General features: G+C 44.4%; 1 protein-coding gene across 9 annotated transcripts in view; it reads right to left on the bottom strand.

Moving 5' to 3' along the window:
- LOC147025261 (uncharacterized) overlaps window positions 1–21,619 on the bottom strand; it is a 58,275-nt gene extending 36,656 nt beyond the window's left edge. For 6 of the 9 annotated variants that reach the window (XM_085886062.1, XM_085886069.1, XM_085886070.1 and 3 more), the window contains exons 1-7: window positions 16,063–16,200; window positions 10,695–10,823; window positions 9,849–9,896; window positions 9,389–9,532; window positions 4,557–4,659; window positions 4,376–4,473; window positions 4,140–4,263 (exon numbers count right to left, since the gene is read on the bottom strand). In XM_085886062.1, the coding sequence (XP_085742188.1) occupies window positions 4,140–4,263; window positions 4,376–4,473; window positions 4,557–4,659; window positions 9,389–9,532; window positions 9,849–9,896; window positions 10,695–10,769 (592 nt within the window). In that variant the 5' untranslated portion in view covers window positions 10,770–10,823; window positions 16,063–16,200. Of the gene's footprint in view, window positions 1–4,139; window positions 4,264–4,375; window positions 4,474–4,556; window positions 4,660–9,388; window positions 9,533–9,848; window positions 9,897–10,694; window positions 10,824–16,062; window positions 16,440–17,153; window positions 17,173–21,600 lie in introns of those variants that run through there. The other 3 variants (XM_085886064.1, XM_085886066.1, XM_085886063.1) reach the window with 3 other exon arrangements.
- Between the last annotated feature and the right edge of the window lie 223 nt (window positions 21,620–21,842).

Genomic DNA, 21,842 nt, shown 5'->3' with positions numbered 1-21,842 from the left:
ATGCAACGACTAAGTATACTTGTGCAAAAATCGAAAATTAATCGCCCTTTTAATTAAATCACACTGCGATGTAACCAATCGACAGTATGAAAATGACAATCAACTCCCAGGTGTGACGCCACGGATAATCGTGAAGAAGAAGATGATTTTGACCTCTAATCGCAAAATTACCGACTTTAAAAATCGAAGAACCCAAAGACCCTTTAGACCTCCAAGATGCTTTAGAACCCCAATAGCCTTTAAGACCCTTTAAGACACCTAACACCCTTTAAGACCCCTATGACCCTTTACACTCTTTGGAACTCAAAGACTCTTTAGAACTCAAACTCCTTTTAAGACCTTATGAACCTTAAAACCGCTGAAGACCTTTTAGACCCCATTACACCCTTAGACTCCTGAAGAGCTTCACACCTTTCAGATGTTTTAATACCCTGTAGACCCCTTTGACCTTTTATATGTTTTACGATCATTTTGACCCTTAATACAATTCCGACCCTTTAGGCCCCTTTGACCTAGGAAGACCCTTTAAACCCATTTAGATATTTTCAGACCTTTCAACCTTGAGACCTTCAGACGATTTGACCTTTATACATTTATAACTAGACCATTTAGACCTTTCATTTAGTACATCCTTCCATTTATTTGCAACACAAAGAAGTCCTGGTGGCAGTCTGCAATCTTTGCTCTTTCTTGTTATATTATAATTTTCTTCTCGTTATATTATGATTATCATTATTGTATTTATCTCAAAACTGCATGGGTTAAGGTACTCAGCGAACTCTCTACTTATAAAAATTCCTTTTTTATATGCTCCACCGATTCTCACTGACAGCAAATCTTTCATCTCCAGTGAAAAATTCCTCACAGGCAACAATTGAATATTGCACTCTAACCGAGTCCATCAGAGTGACAGACAGCACACCCTGGTCTTGTGCTGTTATCTGGACCCATTCATTATCTTTTCTATCACCGTGCTTCTCTTGTCTGCCCATTCGGTCGACCATAAACGTATTCACCTACCATCCTCATACCTTTAGGTCTTTCAGAAGGTTAGATTTTTGGATAGAGAAAGGATGATTGTTGTGCAGAAAAGAAGTTTGTGACAACTCACTTTAACTAAGCTTACCTGTTGCCTTTTCTCTCGAGGCTTTATAAATCGGCCAAGAATATGGCAGCCAGTCTCATAGCTCACATGCCTCAAAATGCCCAATACATTGCACTAGCTCACCATACACAAACAAAAATAACTTAAAATATTATTGAAGAGCGAAAAAGCCAAAAACAACATGGGACCTTTCAAGAAAGCTATGGTCTAATGACTCTAAGGTCCTGATAGTTACTCGCACAAGAACAAACACTTTTGGAGATTGAGCATTTTTTAAATATGCTCAACTGTGGAACTTGGTGACTTAAAAAAAAAATTATATATATGTATGTATGTATGTATGTATGTATACAGTAGACATATATAAATATATATATATATATATACATACACTGTACAACTATCTATAATTCCAGCAATCTGTGTGTGTGTGTGTGTGTGTGTGTGTGTGTGTGTGTGTGTGTGTGTGTGTGTGTGTGTGTGTGTGTGTGTGTGTGTGTGTGTGTAAGCGACCGCAGTTTCTCGACGACCGCCGGTCCGATCTGAATGAAACTTGCCAGGTGTATTGCTGGGGACCCGTGGATGTGCCTTTTCAAGGTTTGATATTAATCGGATAAGCGGTTCCCAAGTTTCGGCCATTTATCTGTCAACCAATGACAAGACACGGTGCTATGACATCACGAATGACGTCACAATTAATGTTTATTTGTTTACTTTCTTTTTTTTTGCATGATTGACAATCCGATCTGATTGAAACGTGCCAGGAATATTGCTGGGGACCCGCGGATGTGCCTTTTCGAGGTTTGATATCAATCGGACGAGCGGTTCCCAAGTTAGGCCATTTATCTGTTGACCAATGACAAGACACGGTGCTATGACGTCATGAATGACGTCACAATTAATGTTTATTTATTTTTTCCCCACGATTGACGTCACAATTCTTCTTCTTCGTTTGGTATGACGTCACAATCGACACTGGGGACCTGAGTATGTGCCTTTTCAAGGTTTGATATTAATCGGACAAGCAGTGCCCAAGTTATGGCCATTTATTTACCAAACCAATGACAGGACACGGTGCTATGACATCACGAATGACGTCACAATTAATGTTTATTTATTTGTTTTTTGTTTTTTTGTGAATACATTTGTGAATATATTTACAGAGAGAGGGGCGAGAGAGAAGAGGGGGGAGAGAGAAGAGGGGGGAGAGAGAAGAGGGGGAGAGAGAAGAGGGGGAGAGAGAAGAGGGGGAGAGAGAAGAGGGGGAGAGAGAAGAGGGGGAGAGAGAAGAGGGGGAGAGAGAAGAGGGGGAGAGAGAAGAGGGGGAGAGAGAAGAGGGGGAGAGAGAAGAGGGGGAGAGAGAAGAGGGGGAGAGAGAAGAGGGGGAGAGAGAAGAGGGGGAGAGAGAAGAGGGGGAGAGAGAAGAGGGGGAGAGAGAAGAGGGGGAGAGAGAAGAGGGGGAGAGAGAAGAGGGGGAGAGAGAAGAGGGGGAGAGAGAAGAGGGGGAGAGAGAAGAGGGGGAGAGAGAGAAGAGGGGGAGAGAGAAGAGGGGGAGAGAGAGAAGAGGGGGAGAGAAGAGGGGGGAGAGAAGAGGGGGAGAGAAGAGGGGGAGAGAAGAGGGGGAGAGAAGAGGGGGGAGAGAAGAGGGGGAGAGAAGAGGGGGAGAGGGAGGGCGAGAGGGAGGGCGAGAGGGGGGAGAGAGGGGAGTGAGAGAGGGGAGTGAGAGAGGGGAGTGAGAGAGGGGAGTGAGAGAGGGGAGTGAGAGAGGGGAGTGAGAGAGGGGAGTGAGAGAGGGGAGTGAGAGAGGGGAGTGAGAGAGGGGAGTGAGAGAGGGGAGTGAGAGAGGGGAGTGAGAGAGGGAGTGAGAGAGGGGAGTGAGAGAGGGGAGTGAGAGAGGGGAGTGAGAGAGGGGAGTGAGAGAGGGGAGTGAGAGAGGGGAGTGAGAGAGGGGAGTGAGAGAGGGAGTGAGAGAGGGGAGTGAGAGAGGGGAGTGAGAGAGGGGAGTGAGAGAGGGGAGTGAGAGAGGGGAGTGAGAGAGGGGAGTGAGAGAGGGGAGTGAGAGAGGGGAGGGAGAGAGGGGAGGGAGAGAGGGGAGGGAGAGAGGGGAGGGAGAGAGGGGAGGGAGAGAGGGGAGGGAGAGAGGGGAGGGAGAGAGGGGAGGGAGAGAGGGGGTGTCACAATTCAAGAGAGGGGGAGTGAGGAGGGGGCAAGAGAGGGGGGAGCGAGGGGGGGCGAGAGAGAGGGGGCATCAAAATTCTTCTTCGTTTGATATGACGTCACAATTGACGCTGGGTAACTGAGTATGTTTCCCAGGTGTTTCCCAAGTTATGGCCATTTATGATACGGTTGGTCCGATCTAATTGAAAAAAATGCCCCAATCCAGTCGTCGCTTACGAGAGCGAAGGAACGAAGCTGCACATACTGGCACGCCTCACCCACGAGAGAGGGTACTGGCACGAGAGAGGGGGAGAGAGGAGGGGGCGAGAGAGGGGGTGAGAGGGGGAGGGGGTGAAAAAATGCCCCAATCCAGTCGTCGTTTCGCACCTACGGGCAGGCACCTACGGGCCCGCACTAGTATACAAAATTGCACCTGCCTCCGAAGGAAGCAGTTCAGTTTGCCATTTTTAATATGAAATAGACAAAGCCTAGAAACGAACGAAACCCATTCGATTTATCCTTTAGAATTACCCTTTCGAACACTCTAGAATTGCACTTAATATCACTTTGAATTAAACATGATGGGTTGGAAAGATTAGTCTTCTTCTTCGTCATATTTGAAGGACGGACGGACATAGCCAAATATTGAAGCGGCTTCACCGCTTAAAATTTAAGTCTTGTGCTGTTATCCTTATTATTTAAGCCTTAAATAATAGCCTCAATCTCTCCTAAAATCCTTTTCAGTACCATTTTTCCTTTTTAGACTGTATTTGTAAAGCACTTTGGGATTTTAGAATTAACATTTTAAATTTCTCTTTCTCCACTGACTGGTATTTAACACTACATGTTAAGAGACGACACATCAGCTACACTGTACCAGGATAGGGTGGAGAGTTGAGGAATTGAAGATGTCCATGTTCAACTTCAGATAGTTGGGAAGGACGTTTTTGTTCATAATCACCACCCACTGAAATCAAGTGTTCCGGGATGTCATTAAGAGCCTGAGGGATGACAGTAACTATGATAATCAGCACTCAAGGGTGAGGGTATGAAGTAAAACATGTAGTAAGGCCATTAATATCACTTGAAATCAACTGCAATTAATTATATTACTTTCAGGTGGAACTGAGTCGGTTGGTCAGGCCAAAGCAAAGACGGGTAATCTCGTGATTTGCACAGGGCACTGGGGGCTGGAGTCACTGAAAGCAAAGCTGCACCACACACATGCATCAGTACCTGTATCTGTGTTACTCCATCACTAAACATTAATATGCCAGTATTTGTTCAAACTGACCAGTACGTCGCTGTGGGACATGTTCATATGAGTCTTCAGCCGAGGCCAACAAACGATCAGCATGTGACAACATTTCACCCAGAGAATACGGCTGTACCAGCACCTGCACAAAACAGCTTCGGAATGAGGAGTGTCTCTCAAATATACTGGTATACAGGAAACCCTCCAATATCGTGGGAAAATGCCGTGATATTTTTTCCATGTTAGGTTCTTGGAAAATGCCATGATAGTTGAAACCGCGATGGTGAAAACCAAGGGCCAATGGGAAACGGAAGGTTCAGTTCCTGGGCTTCAAGAAGATAGTGAGGAAGATCGATGGAAGCCAGAAATAAACACATTACTATTGCAATGAACACGCAACTATGTATAGAAAGCGTGTTAACATTTAAATAAACATATACATACAATAAATACAGTGTAAACTAGAAGGGCACTCGGGAGAGCACATATCTCTGCCACGCAATGCCTAATCCAGAAGAACATATCGGGGCCCAATATATTTTTGAAATGTCATGCTACACAGTACTATAGCGTTTTTGGCCCTATCTCTCAATGGTGAAGAATCACTTGAAAAGTTAAATAAATCTCGTATCCAGATCTGGATTCGGATCTTCTCACACACCCAACCTGTCCACCAAGTTTCGTCCAAATCCGTCCACAACTTTTTGAGATATCAGTGCTAAACCGATAATTAGCACTATCTCTCAATGCTGAAGAATCACTTGTAGAAATTATCAAATCTGGATGTGGATTCGGATCTTCACCAAAATCTAATCAGTTCTTCCTTGTCACACACCAACAAGTCGACCAAGTTTCATCCGAATCCGTCCATAACTTTTTGAGATATCGTGCTAGATATCGTTTTTGGCCCCATCTCTCAATGGTGAAGAAACGGTTAAAAAATTCAAGTAGCCGGATCCAGATCCGGATCTTCACCAAAATCTAATCAGTTCCTCCTTGTCACACACCCAACCTATCCACAAAATTTCATCCAGATCCATCCACAACTTTTTGAGATATCCTGCACACAAACAAACAGACAATCAGACAGACAGACAGAAAGGGGTGAAAACATAACCTCCTTCACCTTTGGTGGTGGAGGTAATAATGACTAATGTTATCCATATATCATGGCCTTCTCAGTCAACAGATCTGAACCCAATCGAGCATTTATGGGATATTCTGGAATGACACCTGAGACAACGTTTTCTACCTCTATGAAACAAATGTGAGTTCATTGACTTTCTCATGGAAGAATGGTGCCGCATCCCTCCCGCAGAATTCCAGATGCTGGTGGACTCTATGCCACGGTGCATACAGGCCATGCTGGCTGCATATGGTGACCCAACACCGGATTAAGTGACTTTACATTGGTGTTTCCATTTTTTTTGTCCACTACATGTATGTATGTATGTATGTATATACAGTGCCTATAGAAAGTATACACCCCCTTTCAAAATTTTCACCTTTTGTTGCCTTATAGCCTGGAATTAAATCAGACTTTTTCCACCTTTATTTACACATCGTAACCCACAACTTCCAATTGAAAAACAAATTCTACAAATTTCAGAAAATTAATTAAAAATACAAAACTAGAATATCTTGGTTGGATAAGTGTCCACCCCCCCCCCCTTAGAATAACAATTGTAAATTTGCTCAGGTAGAACCAATCACCTTCAAAATCACACACCAAGTTAATTGGCCTCCACCTGTATTAAATTGCAATGATTCTGATAATTTCAGAAAAACATCAGCTGTTCTTGTAGGTTTTCTCTGCTGGGTAGTGCATGTCACATCAAAGACTCAACCATGAGCACCAACGAGCTTTCAAAAGACCTCTGGGATAAAGCTGTGGAAAGGCACAGATCAGGGGATGGGTATAAAAAATTTCAAAGGCCTTGAATATTCCTTGGAGCACAGTCAAGACAATCATTAATAAGTGGAAGGCTGATGGTACCACCAAGACCCTGCCTACATCAGGCCGTCCCTCCAAACTGGATGACCAAGTAAGGAGGAGACTGATCAGAGAGACTACCAAGAGGCCACTGGCAACTTTGAAAGAGCTACAGGACTTTATGGCAAAAACTGGTTACTATGTGCATGTGACAACAATATCCCAAGCACTCCTCAAGTCTGGCATGTACGGTAGGGTGGCAAGAAGGAAGCCATGACTCAAAAAAAAGCTCACATTGAGTCCTGTTTGAAGTTTGCAACAAAACACTTCAGAGATTCTGAAGCCATATGGTAAAACGTTTTGTGATCTTATGAACCAAAGATGGAACTTTCTGGCCTAATGCAAAATGCTACGTTTGGCACAAACCAACACAGCACATAACCCAAAGAATACCATCCCCATTGTGAAGCATGATGGTGGCAGCATCATGTTATGGGGATGTTTCTCATAAGCAGGGACTGGGGCAGTTGTCAAGATAGAAGGGAAAATGGATGAAGCAAAATACAGAAAAAAAAACTTTGAGGAAAACCTGCTGCCCTCTGCAAGAAAGCTGAAATTGGGATAGAAGTTCACCTTTCAGCATGACAACGACCCAAAGCACACAGCCAAAGCTACAATGGAGTGGCTAAGGAACAAAAATATAAATGTTCTTGAGTGGCCCAGCCAGAGAGAGCCCTGACCTAAATCCAATCGAAAATCTGTGGCATGACTTGAAGACTGTTGTCCATCAATGCTCTCCACGCAATTTCAATGAGATGGAACAGTTTTGTGCAGAAGAATGGGCAAATATTGTCCAATCAAGATGTGCAAAGTTGGTAGAGACGTATCCCAACAGACACAGCTGTAATTTCTGTCAAAGGTGCTTCCACCAAGTGTTAACTCAGTGGGGTGGACACTTATCCAACTAGTTTTTTGTATTTTAAATTCATTTTCCATGCCACAATGCAAAAAAAAGTCCAAAGAATAGAAGGACAGAAATGGCCAAATCATTCTCCTGACATGAATCCCACTTAACACCTTTGAGCCATATTGGATCGAGCTGTGCGGAAAAAGTCCAGGAAACCAACATCACGTGCAGAATTGCTAAACCTTTTGTGTGACGCTTCAACAGAAATCCCACAAGATAAAATTTTGTAACTCGTTAATTCTTTGCCTGAAAGAGTAAAAGCGTTGAAATCTGCAAATGGCAAGTCTACCAAATACTAGTGTATGGATTAAAATGGATCAAATGTTCTTCAAATGAGAAATAAATTATTTTAAAATCATGGTGTCTATTTATTTCTGTCACGTCTCTGTAGAAAGGTGTGTTTCTTTCTTTAGAAATCACTAGCTGAAGTACCCAGTAATACCCGGGAAATTTGCCCTATTCTCCTCACGCTAGTTAGACTGAGGCATTAGTTGTATGGAGAAAATTAGGAAGGCTTCTTTTATTCCTCAGATTTACGGAAGGAAGGCTTTATGCTGCCATAATCCTCAGAGAGGTCATAGTTGAAGGCGGCCTTGAGCCACTCAATGTTTCTAGCAGCAGTGGCAACTGTCCTTGATGTCCTGCCAAAACCCGGACCAAGAAAGCTGGAACATGAGTTTTGTGCTTCTCTTGCCCGTCGGTGTGACGCTCTATTTGCAGTTAGGCGACGCTCTCTGCAGCCGACTCTGCTTGCCTGGCTCGTTCATGAGCAGATATATCAGCAGTAAGACGTGTGTCTGTCTGTCTGTCTGTCTGTCTGTCTGTCTGTCTGTCTGTCTCTCTCTCTCTCTGCAGCTGACTCCCCTTGCCTGGCTCGTTCATGAGCAGATATATCAGCAGTTCGCTGTTGCCGTGCATGCGCAGTTCGAGAATTCAAATAACAGGAGGAGAATGTGTATGTTTAAAAAGTCAACGAATACGAACATTTTGTATTTCAAAAAACCCTAGCGTTTTAACCATGAAGCCTTTTGTTACGATTAATACGCCGGCGCACTATTAAAAAGCCTTTTTTTAATGGGAATTTTATTATTTTTATTTTTTTATATATATAATTTTTTTCATTTTATGGAAAGCCACTTAGCGCATCCTGGAGCTGAATGTTAGGTCTATATGTGTGTAAAGTTTCATCAAGATCGGTTCACTGGTCTAGGAGCTTATTGGTTACAAACAAACAGACAGACAGACAGACAGAAGGACTGCCATTTATATAGTAGATGTCCAATCAATTGAATTGGCCACAATTAGACTCCAGTCAGGTTGTAGAGACATCTCAAGGATGACACTGTTCACCAACACTCACCATCCAACTTCACAGAGCTTGAGCAAATTTGCAATGAAGAATGGGAGAATCTCTCCAAATCCAGATGTGGAAAGCTGATTCGGACATTCCCAAGAAGTCTCGAAGCTGTAATTACTGCCAAAGGTGCTTCTACAATGTATTTGCTGACTTAGGGGGCTGAATACTTTTATAAATTTGATATTTCGGTATTTCATTTTTAATTAATTTGTAAATAAATTCTAAAAACATGTTTTCACTGCCATTGTGGGGTATCTTGTGTGGATCGGTAACAAAATAATTTAAATTTAATCCATTTTAAATTCAGGCTGTAACACAACAAAATGTGACAAAAGTCAAGGGGTGTGAATACTTTCTGAAGGCACTGTATGAACCACTGCACAAATACATATTTGACTCCCACCCCCTCCACTAATCACCCCCCCTCACAACTGACCCTTCTTCCTCTCATCTCCCCCGGCTGCTCCCCAAGGGAGCTGTTGTTTCTAGTGGTTATAAGTTACTATCAGACAACAGCCCTGCTGCAACATTGACGATTTGTGGTTTGAAAAGGTTGATTGGCATTCTTAGCATATTAGGGTGGATTTTCGGTTTTCACTTTTCGGATGCCTCACCTCTTTTGTGACCGCAGCTTCTCGGCCAACTCGACTTTTTGTGGACGTTCCCTGGGTGTGAACTTTCGAGTGTGAACGATATGATCGGAAGGCTCCCTGGACTTGAGACCTATGGTGTGAATGGTGAATTTCTTTTCGATGGGCCTGAAATTAAATTGCATACGATTCGATTGCATACTGCAACATAAAGCCATGCATATTATGAAATTTGACTATTTACATCCAAAACAATCACCTCTTGCCCTGATACATTGCATTAACTTATAAAACCGAAATAGCACTTTCCTGATGCATTACCAAAATCACAGCTGGCTAAATGTTTGTCATGCGACCGTGGATTCATCAAATTTTGATAAAACAGTGAAGAACGATTGAAAAATATAAGAGAAGGGCTGTAATGATCCTCAAAATGTATGGCCTGGATTTGTAACAATAACCAGCAACTGAAAACGTAACATACCAGCTCCTCTGGTGTGGCTTTCATTGCTTCAATGTCTGTCATCGTGCTCTGCAGAAAATGAAAAAAAAAAGGATAACTGTAAACAAAGCATCCAACACTGAACATAAAACGTTGATCAAAAGCATAAAACCATTCAAACAGTCATAGCAGAGGAGGAGAAAATGTTACATTTCATAAAATACGAGGATGTGTTGAAAAAATGCCTCCTATTCATTTTCTCCAAAACAGGTGAAGATATTCGAAAGAAACAAAACGCAGTCTGCAAATTAGTTCTTCCCGCCACTGGGTGCGAAGTTTCGTGATTCTGACAATAAATGTCTCATTTCTACATGAGTCAAGATGAGTGAAGATGAGATGACTGGAGACGGGAGCTGGATACACCATTATGATCCTGAGAGTAAGAGATGGTCGATGAAGTACAGTCACAAAGGATCACTAGCACAGAGATCTTCATCTCTTCCCCAAACTTTAGGAGCATCTTCGGGGAGAACAGTTTTCTTCCAATAATTATGTCAAGGCTGCTGTGAAGTCCTGTTTAAGTCAGCAGGACACACAGTTCTATTCTATTGTGCGACGGCAACCCAAAACTACTTGAATGTTGGCAGAATCGTGTGGACCGCAGTGGTGATTTGCACCACGGTAGAATAAACATTGATGTTGGTATCTGTCTTTGCTTTATTCAAATATCTTTGCTTGTTTTTGAGAAAAAGAACAGGAAGCATTACTTTTCAACACGTCTTCGCGTATGACAATCCCGTCCAGAGCTAATTTATTTTGCGTAAAAGCAAATGCAGGCACATAGTTTCATGCACGCACACAAACACAAAACAGCTGAGCAATACACACATCCCAAGTGGGACGGCTGGCTTTCCTGCGTAGCTTCTTCGGTCCCTTTGGGCGCTTATTACCAATAAGAGGCATGGCACAGAAACTTGGATGAGCAGCCTTTCTGTTTCCACTCTTCAAGCGTTACACCTGGATAATGAAACGGCACAATATTTGGTAGACTGTGATGTGCAGGTACAAGCATATAGCACCATCAAGCTTCTTTCATAATTTGTGTTATTGTTGCATACAATTGTTGCTTTATCAACATCATGAGTAGTGCATGAAAGCTTATTGCCAAAGTAAGATGCTTTGATTTCAAAGAATGAAACATCAAACTTGTTTGGCTCCTCAATTTCTGGAAGTTCTTATTCTTCTTTCATTTGCAGCAAATGGATGTGGGTGACTTAATTTGCTGGGAGCACAGCTGCGCTGCTGATGCAGTGCCCCCTGGACGTTACAAATTTGTAATTTGTTCAGGGTGCCAGCGATAGGTTGCCTACACTTCACGAAGGACACCATGGGATCTTTAACATCCACCGACTAACGTCGGCGGACGGGACGGCCGGTTGAATGTCCATCCAAGGGACGGCGTACACATCGATGAATCACGCCTGTGAAACACTTGGGATGACGGTTTGTAGCTGGGCAGAGATTTGAAGAACTCAGGCTAAACTGCGAAGAGGTGAGTGCACGTACCTCAGGGATATCCTGGAGGATATCGATTCCTGGTGAAGATTAAAAAAAAAGTCAAATCACACGGGGCCATTTACTTATAAGGTATGCATGGTTGATTGGGTGGGTGGTGTGGAAAATTAAAATCGGGGAAAAAGAAAAGGAAGATGTTAGGAGAAAGGAGGGTATAACATTTTTTACTCGGAACTTCGGGACCAAGAGAAGGCCATTTGGACCACGATGTCCGTGTTTTACCAACACCACCGATTCAATCCATCAGTTTGTTTATTTAATTTCACCGAGGAGAAGAACGGTGAGGCGGAGAAGACAGGACAGACATCCTCAAACCTCAAGGTGCTTTTGATTTCCTTTATTACTTACGAAATCTTTAGATTTCGTAAGTATATTGATGACTTCCGTCCTCTGTTTGTGTGTTTGTTTGTGTGTGCGTTTGTGGGCACGATAACTCGAGAACAGAAGAAGCTACCAATGTCAAATTACACCACGTGATTCAGGAGGGTGATGCCTAGCACTGATTAGATTTTGGTCAAAATAGGTTAAAGGTCAAGGTCACAGTGAGGTCAAACATAATTCCATAAATTCATGTGGAGAAATGGAGTATTTTTGCTTTGGTCGACGTTACGAGTTCGTTTTAACTTCCATTTTAATTTTGTCTTCGGTTTTTGCGATCGCTTAAGACGCTTAAAACTCGGTTTTTATTTTTATTTTTATTTTTTTGTATACCTTGGTCGAGGCTCGTATGAGAGCTAACACACAACTCACAGCAAGGAGGCATGAGACAAGAGGGGCGGGAGTGGAAGGGACAAAACAGTGGGGAACAGACACATTAGGTGAACTGTGGAAGGGAGAGGGATGGGGATGGGACGGGAACATGGCGAAGAGAAGATGGACATTTCAGGGACTTTCAGGAAGGAAAGCAGGAGAAATGAAGGAAGTGGGCTTGGGTGGATTATCGGGGGTAGAAATGATCGAGGATTTGGATGGGGGAAGATAAGAGGTGGTGGTGAACAGCTGTTTTGAAAGCCTGGAGGGAAGAATGGGAAAGAATAGAGTGAGGAAGTTTATTCCAAAGGCGGGAAAAAAGAGGAATGAAAGAATGAAGATGAGCAGTGATTCGTGATTTTGGTAGTTTTACCAGAAGGGCGTTGTTGGCGGACCTTGAGCGCCCTGTGGAAATGTGGTGGGGACAAATCGCAGAGAGAGCAGGGGGGGCAAGGCTGGAGAGGAGTCGGTAGAAGACAGAAAGACCACCGACCAACCTGCGGTGATTGAGTGAGAGGCCCAAAGACTCAGCTTCATTGCGGGAGATGCCGATGATCTTAAATGCCCTGGTTTCGACAGCGTGAAACCGAGAAAGGTGGGAGGCAGGAGCACCAGCCCAGAGGGGAGAGCAGTACTCCATCAGGCTACGGACAAAAGCTTTGTAAGTGGTCAGGAGCTCAAGAGGGCCGAGGAAGGACTTAGCACGATGGAGGATTCCCAATCGGCGACTGGCTTTTGAGTCGAGGTTGGAAATGTGACATTCCCAGGAAAGGTCATGGCAGATAGTGAGACCTAGAAGCTTGAAAGAAAAGACTTCTTCCAGAGGATTGTTGAGAAAGTGGATGGGGGGGTTTTGTAAATGGTCCTTTCGAAGAGACATAGTGAGAGTGTGAGATTTGTCTGGATTGAAAGACATGTTCCACGTGTTGGACCAGTTTGTGATTTTATCCAGATCTGCAGTGAGTGAAGAAGCTGCTGCTTGCCGGTCTGAGGGATGACAGATGGTACGGCAGAGGGTGGAGTCGTCGGCAAAGAGAAATAGAGGATTTTCCAGAGAGTCGGAGAGATCATTGATGAAAACCAGAAAAAGAACAGGGCCCAGAACGCTACCTTGAGGAACTCCAGCCTGCACAGGAAGAGGGGATGAAAGAACTCCATTTAGGGCCACACGTTGACTGCGACAGGAGAGGAAGTCTGCGAGCCATGAGTGGAGATGGCCTTAAATACCATGGGAAGAGAGTTTGGTGAGTAGGGCAGGGTGCCAGACTGTGTCAAAAGCACGTGATATGTCCAGGGATACGGCTCGGATTTCCTGTCTGGCATTGAGGACCTCCATCCATTGATGGGAGAGCAGAAGCAGCATATCCAGGGTAGAGTGACCTGGTCTGAAACCAAATTGATGATTGGAAATCAAGCCATTGGAGAAGAGGAAGGATTTCATATCTGAGGCGATGATGGATTCCATCACCTTGCTGATGATTGGGAGAAGGCTGATTGGTCTGTAGTTATAGGGATCTGTTTTTGCACCTTTTTTATGCAGGGCAGTGATGTTAGCAGATTTCCAAGCAGATGGCAGATGACCTTGGGCAAATGAGAGGGTGAATAGAACAGAGAGGGTGAGCAAGAGCAGAAGAGCAGGCTTTGAGGACACGTGGGCTGATGCCGTCTGGACCGGTTGCAGAATCTGACTCGAGGTTTGAAAGCAAGCTCTCCACCTTGTCAGGAGAAAAGGATACAGAGTCCAGGGACAGTTGGGTGCGACTGGGTAAAGTGGGTAGAGATAGAGATGGGTTTAGGACACAAGATTTAGCTGCAAACACCGAGTTTAGACATTCAGCTTTATCACGTGTGGAATCAGCAGTGCGGCCATTTGAGGTAAGGGAGGGGATGGAGAGGGAACATACACCAGAAACAGATTTGATTAAACGCCACCTAGATTTTGAGGAGGGAGAGAGGTTTGAGACTTCAGACTTGAGATGAGAAAGATGTTGTTTTCTGGCTCTCCTGAGGGTAGATACACACTTGTTCCGAGCTTTGTGGAAAGAACTGAGATTGCCCTCAGTTGGGTTTGCTTTCCATGAGGCAAAGGCAAGTTGTTTCAGGACAACTGCCTCGCCACAAGCTTCAGTAAACCAAGGCCGGGAGGAAGGGTAGGACAACTGAACACGAGAGGGGATAAATCTGTGCATGAGGGAGAGCAAGTTTCTTTGAAAGAATTCCCAGGATGAGTTGATGTTTGAGAAAGTAGTGATAGGAGACCAGTCTGTAAGTTTGATGGCTGCTCGGAGACCCTGCCAGTCGGCTTGAGTGAAATGCCAGACTCGACGGCAGTGAGGTGGTTCTCTGATAACAGCCAGAGAGATGTCCACTTTGACAAGGACGTGGTCAGAAGAACCAATTGGAGCGAAGGAAGAGCAGCAGATATTGTCAGGGAAATTTGTCAAAATCAGATCCAGGTTGTCGAAATTCTGGTAAAAATCGGATGTTTTGGAGATGTTTTAAGATTGTATAAAAAATATTTCACTCGCCGCGTCACGGCTCGTCACGTGGTGCAGCGTGCTCGAGCTGACGCATCATTGAGTCACGTAAAGGTTTTGCATGTGCACTGATGGTGTTTTCGATAAAGATGGTGTTTAAAAGTCATTTTTTATCCCAATAAAGGTTATCGTCGCATGTCTGACTCACTAAGCCGTCAGATTATGTAAAGATTGTTGGTGGATGGCTGAATATTACGGTTTTGTGACTTTGATAAAATAATATTAAATAATTGCGTGGAGAAATGGAGATTTTTGCTTCGGTCAATGTTACGATTTTTGATGGTTTGGTAGAGAATCATCGTAGAAACTTCTGGTTTGCGTCGCTACCTTGTCGAGAGACAGCATTTATTAGACAAGGTCAGAGGTCAAGTTGACGATTTCGTAAGTACCAGTCTATGACTGCTTGTTTATTTATTGTTTGGGCGGGAGAGGGTTGTCGGCAGAGTAATATGAACAGACAGAGCTTTAACTTTTTAGATCCTCGTGGAGGATCTCTAAGTCTTACTCACGTTGTTGTTCTTCATCTTCTTCTTGTGGACTTGTTTGTTTCACAGCCTACAGTTTTCATCGAAACTTCCTGAAACTTGGCATATATATGTTAAAATACCCTGTGCAGACAGTAACCATCTTCGATTTTGAAAATTCCTCCTAGAAAAAAAAGTTATGACGTCATAATATCTCCGCTAATGGAAATCGCCTAAAGATTTATCTCCGAAACTAGGCAAGCTTTTTGAATTCTGTTTGCGGGAATCGAACAGGGCATTAGCAGAGATGAATTACCGCACATATGATACATCACTATGACGTCATATCAATTTTTATGACGTGGTCATTCCTATTTTTTTACATTTTTTGTTTCACAACCCAGAGTTTTCATCGGATCTTCGTGAAACTTGCCACGTATATGCAGAAAGCCCACGCGCAGGCAGTAACCATCTCCGATTTTGGAAATTCTTCCTTGAAAAAAAGTTGACGTCATATCGCCGCTAATGGAAATCGCCGACACCAATATCTCTGAAACTAGGCAAGCTGTTTGAATTTTGTTTGCGGGAATCAAGCCGGCATTAGCACAGATAATTTATCGCAAACCTGATACATCACAATGACGTCATATTCGTTTTTATGACGTCATCATTAAGAGGACGAGGATCTTAGCTCATTTGAGCTTGTTTACGAAATCCTCGAACAAACATCACCATGCGAATCGCCCACGGATACTGCAAACATGTATGTGGGAAGGAAAATAATCCAAAAATAACGTTTAATTCCGTATCTCACATTCCACAAAGGATAAATTAAACCCCGTGCACTGCATCCACTTTCGCTCTCTCACTTCAGTATTAAATATTATCGTTTTAAACCGAATTTTAAAAAACAAAACAAACACCGCTCACATCAAATTTCCCGCACTCTAAACTTGACATCCCCGCTGAAGACTTCCTTTTACTGCTTTCCCTTTTTTTACTTTCAATCCGAAGACATTTCCCATACAAATACTGTACCGTCTTTTACTTAGTACATACACAATGTCCTCAAGCAGCGACGTCTTCCACAGCGAAAAACAAGAGCAGCAACATCCGACTGAGGAGTGGTATGCTATTTCTAACTATACCGTCATGGCCAACACCCACCGAATAAATAGGAAAAATCGACGGAATTCACGTAAAAGCGAAATGCGAAGCCAGATGTGAGGAAGACTGACTCAAAAATATACAAAATGGAATGACAAAATCTGCACAAAGCTACAGTGGGATTGAACCTTACAGCCCCAAATATAAAACTGTACAGAGGTCATTTCATAATGGGAAGAAGAGGAAGAGGAAGAGGTTAGGAAGAGGAAGAGGAAAAGAAAAAGGAAGAGGAAGCGGAAGAGGAGGTGGAGGAGGAAGAGGAAGAGGAGATGTGGCGGAGATAGAAAGTCAGGAAATAGCCATGACGTCATGAGCGTTGAAAGAAACGATGTTGCCGTTGGTGTGCGCTCAAAACAGGACACAGCGCGCCACACGGGCTTCAAGCACCGGAACAAGCAGCTGGATAGAACTTACGAAGCCAGCCGTTCCGCATCAAACTAGCTTGCCTCAGTGCTTAAGCCACTTGGCAAGTGCGAACAACATACTGTTGGGGGTGTGTTCCGTTAGTAAACGGCTTGCAATTACTTTCCAAACCAATCGTTCCGTATCAACCGCTTGGCAAGCGGAACAAGCGATTAAGAGAGGTGCTTAGTTATGCTCGCAAAAATGGCCGCCATAGTCGGATTCAAAACGACACGACCACGAATGACATGTTCAGAGGCCTATCCCTGTTATGTATACTGTACTCATAATATTATCCAAACTAGCATTTCATAATTTAATTTTTACTCGACTTTTCATCCTGATTCTTCAACATATACAAACATGAAACCCCCCCCTCCCCAAAATGCACACTGGTAGGGTCCATATAGATAACCTGACAGGTGGTTCCTTCTGACTCCTCATTTCTTTACCTCAGCACTGTTTCCATGGAAACCGGCATGTTCTTAAGGGGTGCCGAGCACTCCGTTCCGTTGGAGTACTTGCTTGAGCGCTTTGAATCAAACGAGCAGCTTGACAAGCGTAAAGCAAGCCGCTTGCTTATGGAACAAGCCCTGGAACCGCATCCCAAGTGATCGCTGATGCACACATGCACGCATCAATGCACGGTCTCGGTGCTGCTCTCAGGCCACAATGGCAGGCCAAGAGCATTCGCTTTGAGGACTCTTGGTGATGCTGAAACCAGATATGCCAACATTACTTGCAGTTGTCGATGGATGTGAGAGGTTCCACACATACATCTGATCGACAGAAGCCACTTCACTGTACAATCAGACCATACCCCAATCGATATGATTTACCTCAGGAACCTCTCAGCAGCAACTCAGTGACTTCAATGCCCACTTCTCCATATACCACTGTACCTTATGACCCTGACCATTGTGAATGTCCCTGGGAAGGACATGCTCGTGGCTGATGCACTGTCTGGCCAACTGAGTGAGAACCATATTGACACCATGGACACTGGCGTATCCATCACTGTTGTCCAGTTTACGGCCAATAAGCTTGTGGAACAATTCCAGCCAACGCGTGAAGATGGAGAATTGCAGCGACTGAAACACATCATCATCAATGGATGGCCAGATAAACACACATCCATATCTCACCAGCTTCACCAATACTGGGCCGAAAGAGATGACCTAATCATAGAAGATGCACTCATTATGAAAGGTGAATGCATCGTCATACCGCACATGATGCAGCGTGAAATAGTTTCCCACTTACATGAGGCTCACCAAGGAGTTGATAAAACAAAGCTCGATGTCAAGACCTATATCTTCGGGAACAGCATGTAGAAGGATATATATATATATATATATATATATATATATATATATATATATATATATATATATTTGTATACATTGTCGAGGCTCGTATAAGAGTGAACACACAGAACATATAACAAGGGGAGCAGGAGACAAGAGGGGTGGGAGATGGAAGCACAAAACCTCAGCGACGCCGAGTCTGGAACTTCACTCAGGCCGACTGGCAGGGTCTCCAAGCAGCCATCAACCTTCTAGACTGGTCTCCTATCACTACTTTCTCAAAAATCAACTCATCCTGGGAATTCTTTCAAAGAAACTTGCTCTCCCTCATGCACAGATTTATCCCCTCTCGTGTTCAGTTGTCCTACCCTTCCTCCCGCCGTTGGTTTACTGAAGCTTGTGATGAGGCAGTTGTCCTGAAACAACTTGTCTTTACCTCATGGAAAGCAAACCCAACTGAGGGTAATCTCAGTTCCTTCCATAAAGCTTGGAACAAGTGTGTGTCTAACTTCAGGAGAGCCAGAAAACAACATCTTTCGTAGCTCAAGTCTGAACTCTCAAACCTCTCTCCCTCCTCCAAATCCTGGTGACGTCTAATCAAATCTGTTTCTGGTGTATGTTCCCCCTCCATCCCTCCCTTACCTCAAAGGGCCGCACTGCTGATACTGCACGTGAAAAGGCTGAATGCCTAAACTTGTTAATAAAAACGAAATCTTGTGTCCAAAACCCATCGCTTTCTGTACCCACCTTACCCAGTCGCACCCAACTGTCCCTGGACTCTGTGTCCTTTTCCTCTGACAAAGTAGAGAACTTACTGTCAAACCTCGACTCAGATTCTGCAACCGGTCCAGACGGCCTCAGCCCACTCGTCCTAAAAACCGACTCCTCTGCTCTTGCTCACCCTCTCTCTGTTCTATTCACCCTCTCATTTGCTCAAGGTCATCTGCCATCTGCTTGGAAATCAGCAAACATTACTGCCCTGCATAAAAAGGTGCAAAAACAGATCCCTGCAACTACAGACCAATAGCCCTTCTCCCAATCATCAGCAAGGTTATGGAATCCATCATCGCTTCAGACATTAAATCCTTCCTCTTCTCCAATGGCTTGATTTCCGATCATCAATTTGGTTTCAGACCAGGTCACTCTGCCCTGGATATGCTGCTTCGACTCTCCCAACAATGGATGGAGGTCCTCAATGCCGGGCATGAAGTTACAGCCATATCCCGTGACATATCGCGTGCTTTTGACACGGTCTGGCACCCTGCCCTGCTCACCAAACTCTCTTCCTATGATATCCAAGGCCATCTTCACTCATGGCTCGCAGACTTCCGCTCCTGTCGCAGTCAACGTGTGGCCCTAAATGGAGTTCTTGAATCCCCTCTTCTTGTCCAGGCTGGAGTTCCTCAAGGCAGCGTTCTGGGCCCTGTTCTTTTTTCTGGTTTTCATCAAAGATCTCTCCGACTCTCTGGAAAATCCTCTTTATCTCTCTGCTGATGACTCCACCCTCTGCCATACCATCTGTCATCGCTTAGACCGGCAAGCAGCAGCTTCTTCGCTCACTGCAGATCTGGGTAAAATCACAAACTGGTCCAACCCGTGGAACATGTCTTTCAATCCGGACAAATCTCACACTCTCACTTTGTCTCTCCGAAAGGATCGCTTGGAAACACCTCCCTCCACTTTCTCAACAATCCTCTGGAAGAAGTCCTTTCTTTCAAGCTTCTGGGTCTCACTATCTGCCATGACCTTTCCTGGGAAAGCCACATTTTCAACCCGGCCGGTCGGTCCAACTCCAAAGCCAGGTGAGTTAGGGGTGGATTAACAGGGGTAGAAAAGATTGAGGATTTGGATGGGGGACGATAAGAGGTGGTGGTGAACAGCTGTTTTGAAGGCCTGGAGGGAAGAATGGGATTGATCAGAGTGAGGGAGTTTATTATTCCAAAGGCAGGGAAAAAGACGAATTAAAGGTTGAAGGTGAGCAGTGATTCTTACCAGAAGATTATTGGTAGTTTTACCAGAAGGGGTTTGTTGGTGGACCTTGAGCGCCCTGCAGAAATATGGTGGGGACATGTCCCAGACAAAGCAGGGGGGCGAGACCAGAGAGGAGAGGGTAGAAGACAGAAAGACCACCGACCTGCCTGTGGTGAGAGAGTGAGTGGCCCAAAGACAGCCTCATCGCGGGAGATGCCAATGATCTGAAATGCCTTGTTTTCCATAGTGTGAAGCCAAGAAAGGTGGGAGGCAGGAGTACCAGCCCAGAAGGGAGAGCAGTACTCCATCAGGCTATGGACGAAAGCTTTGTATGTGGTCAGGAGCTCAGGTGGGCCGAGGAAGGACTTTGCACGACGGAGGATTCCCAGTTGGCAACTGGCTTTGGAAGCCAGCTTGGAAATGTGGCTTTCCCAGGAAAGATCATGTTAGATAGTGAGACCCAGAAGCTTGAAAGAAAGGACTTCTTACAGAAGATTATTGAGAAAGTAGATAGGGGGGATGAGGAGTGTGAGGGGTGGGGGTTCCAAACGGTCCTTTCGGAGAGACAAAGTGAGAGTGTGAGATTTGTCCAGGTTGAAAGATATGTTCCACATGTTGGACCAGTTTGTGATTTTACCCAGATCGGCAGGAAGTGCAGAAGCTGTTGCTTGCTGGTCTGAGGGATGACAGATGGTACGGCAGAGGGTGGACTCATCGGCTAAGAGATAAAGAGGATTTTCCAGAGAGTCAGAGAGATCATTGATGAAAACCAGAAAAAGAACAGGGCCCAGAACGCTGCCTTGAGGAACTCAATCCTGCACAGGTAGAGGGGATGAAAGAACTCTATTTAGGACCACACGTTGACTGCGACAGGAGAGGAAGTCTGCGAGCCATGAGTGGAGATGGCCTTGGATACCATAGAAAGAGAGTTTGGTGAGCAAGGCAGGGTGCCAGACCGTGTCAAAAGCACACGATATGTCTCAGGATATGGCTTCGATTTCATGTCCGGCATTGAGGACCTCCATCCATTGTTGGGAGAGCAGAAGCAGCATATCCAGGGTAGAGTGACCTGGTCTGAAACCAAATTGATGATCGGAAATCAAGCCATTGGAGAAGAGGAAGGATTTAATGTCTGAAGCGATGATGGATTCCATTACCTTGCTGATGATTGGGGGAAGGCTGATTGGTCTGTAGTTGCAAGGATCTGTTTTTGCACCTTTTTTGTGCAGAGCGGTAATGTTTGCTGATTACCAAGCAGATGGCAGATGACCTTGAGCAAATGAGAGGGTGAATAGAACAGAGAGAGGGTGAGCAAGAGCAGAGGAGCAGGTTTTTAGGACACGTGGGCTGATGCCGTCTGGACCGGTTACAGAATCTGAGTCGAGGTTTGACAGCAAACTCTCCACTTTGTCAGATGAAAAGGACACAGAGTCTAGAACAGTTGGGTGTGACTGAGTAAGGTGGATACAGAAAGCAATGCGTTTTGGACACAAGATTTCGATACAAACATGATGCAAATTTGGTCCATGGTTCGGTGACAAGAACGAGCCGATTCGATTTTGTTTCAAATCCGGATCAAGATGTGATCTTTTGGTGGAATACAAAACGTAAAACTGCTCACCTCCACTCATTTATTCCTCTTTTCCCACCTGTGGAACCACCTTCCACATTCTCTTCAATCTCATTCTTCCCTGCAGGTCTTCAAGACAGCTGTTTGACACCACCATATCAGGTCATCCCCCATCCAAAGCCATGATCTTTTCAAAACAACAGACCAAAAAAGGTATTCTTAATCCATTCAGAAACAAACTTCCAAAAACAGGTGAAATGTTGAATACTACACAGAAAAACGAAACAAACAAG

Source organism: Eptatretus burgeri, chromosome 6 (genome assembly GCF_056783735.1).
Source record: "Eptatretus burgeri isolate ZD-2024b chromosome 6, Ebu_testis_v1, whole genome shotgun sequence".
NCBI lineage: Eukaryota > Metazoa > Chordata > Myxini > Myxiniformes > Myxinidae > Eptatretus > Eptatretus burgeri.
Note: the sequence above shows the minus strand (reverse complement) of the source record. Positions and strands in the feature narration are given on the sequence as shown.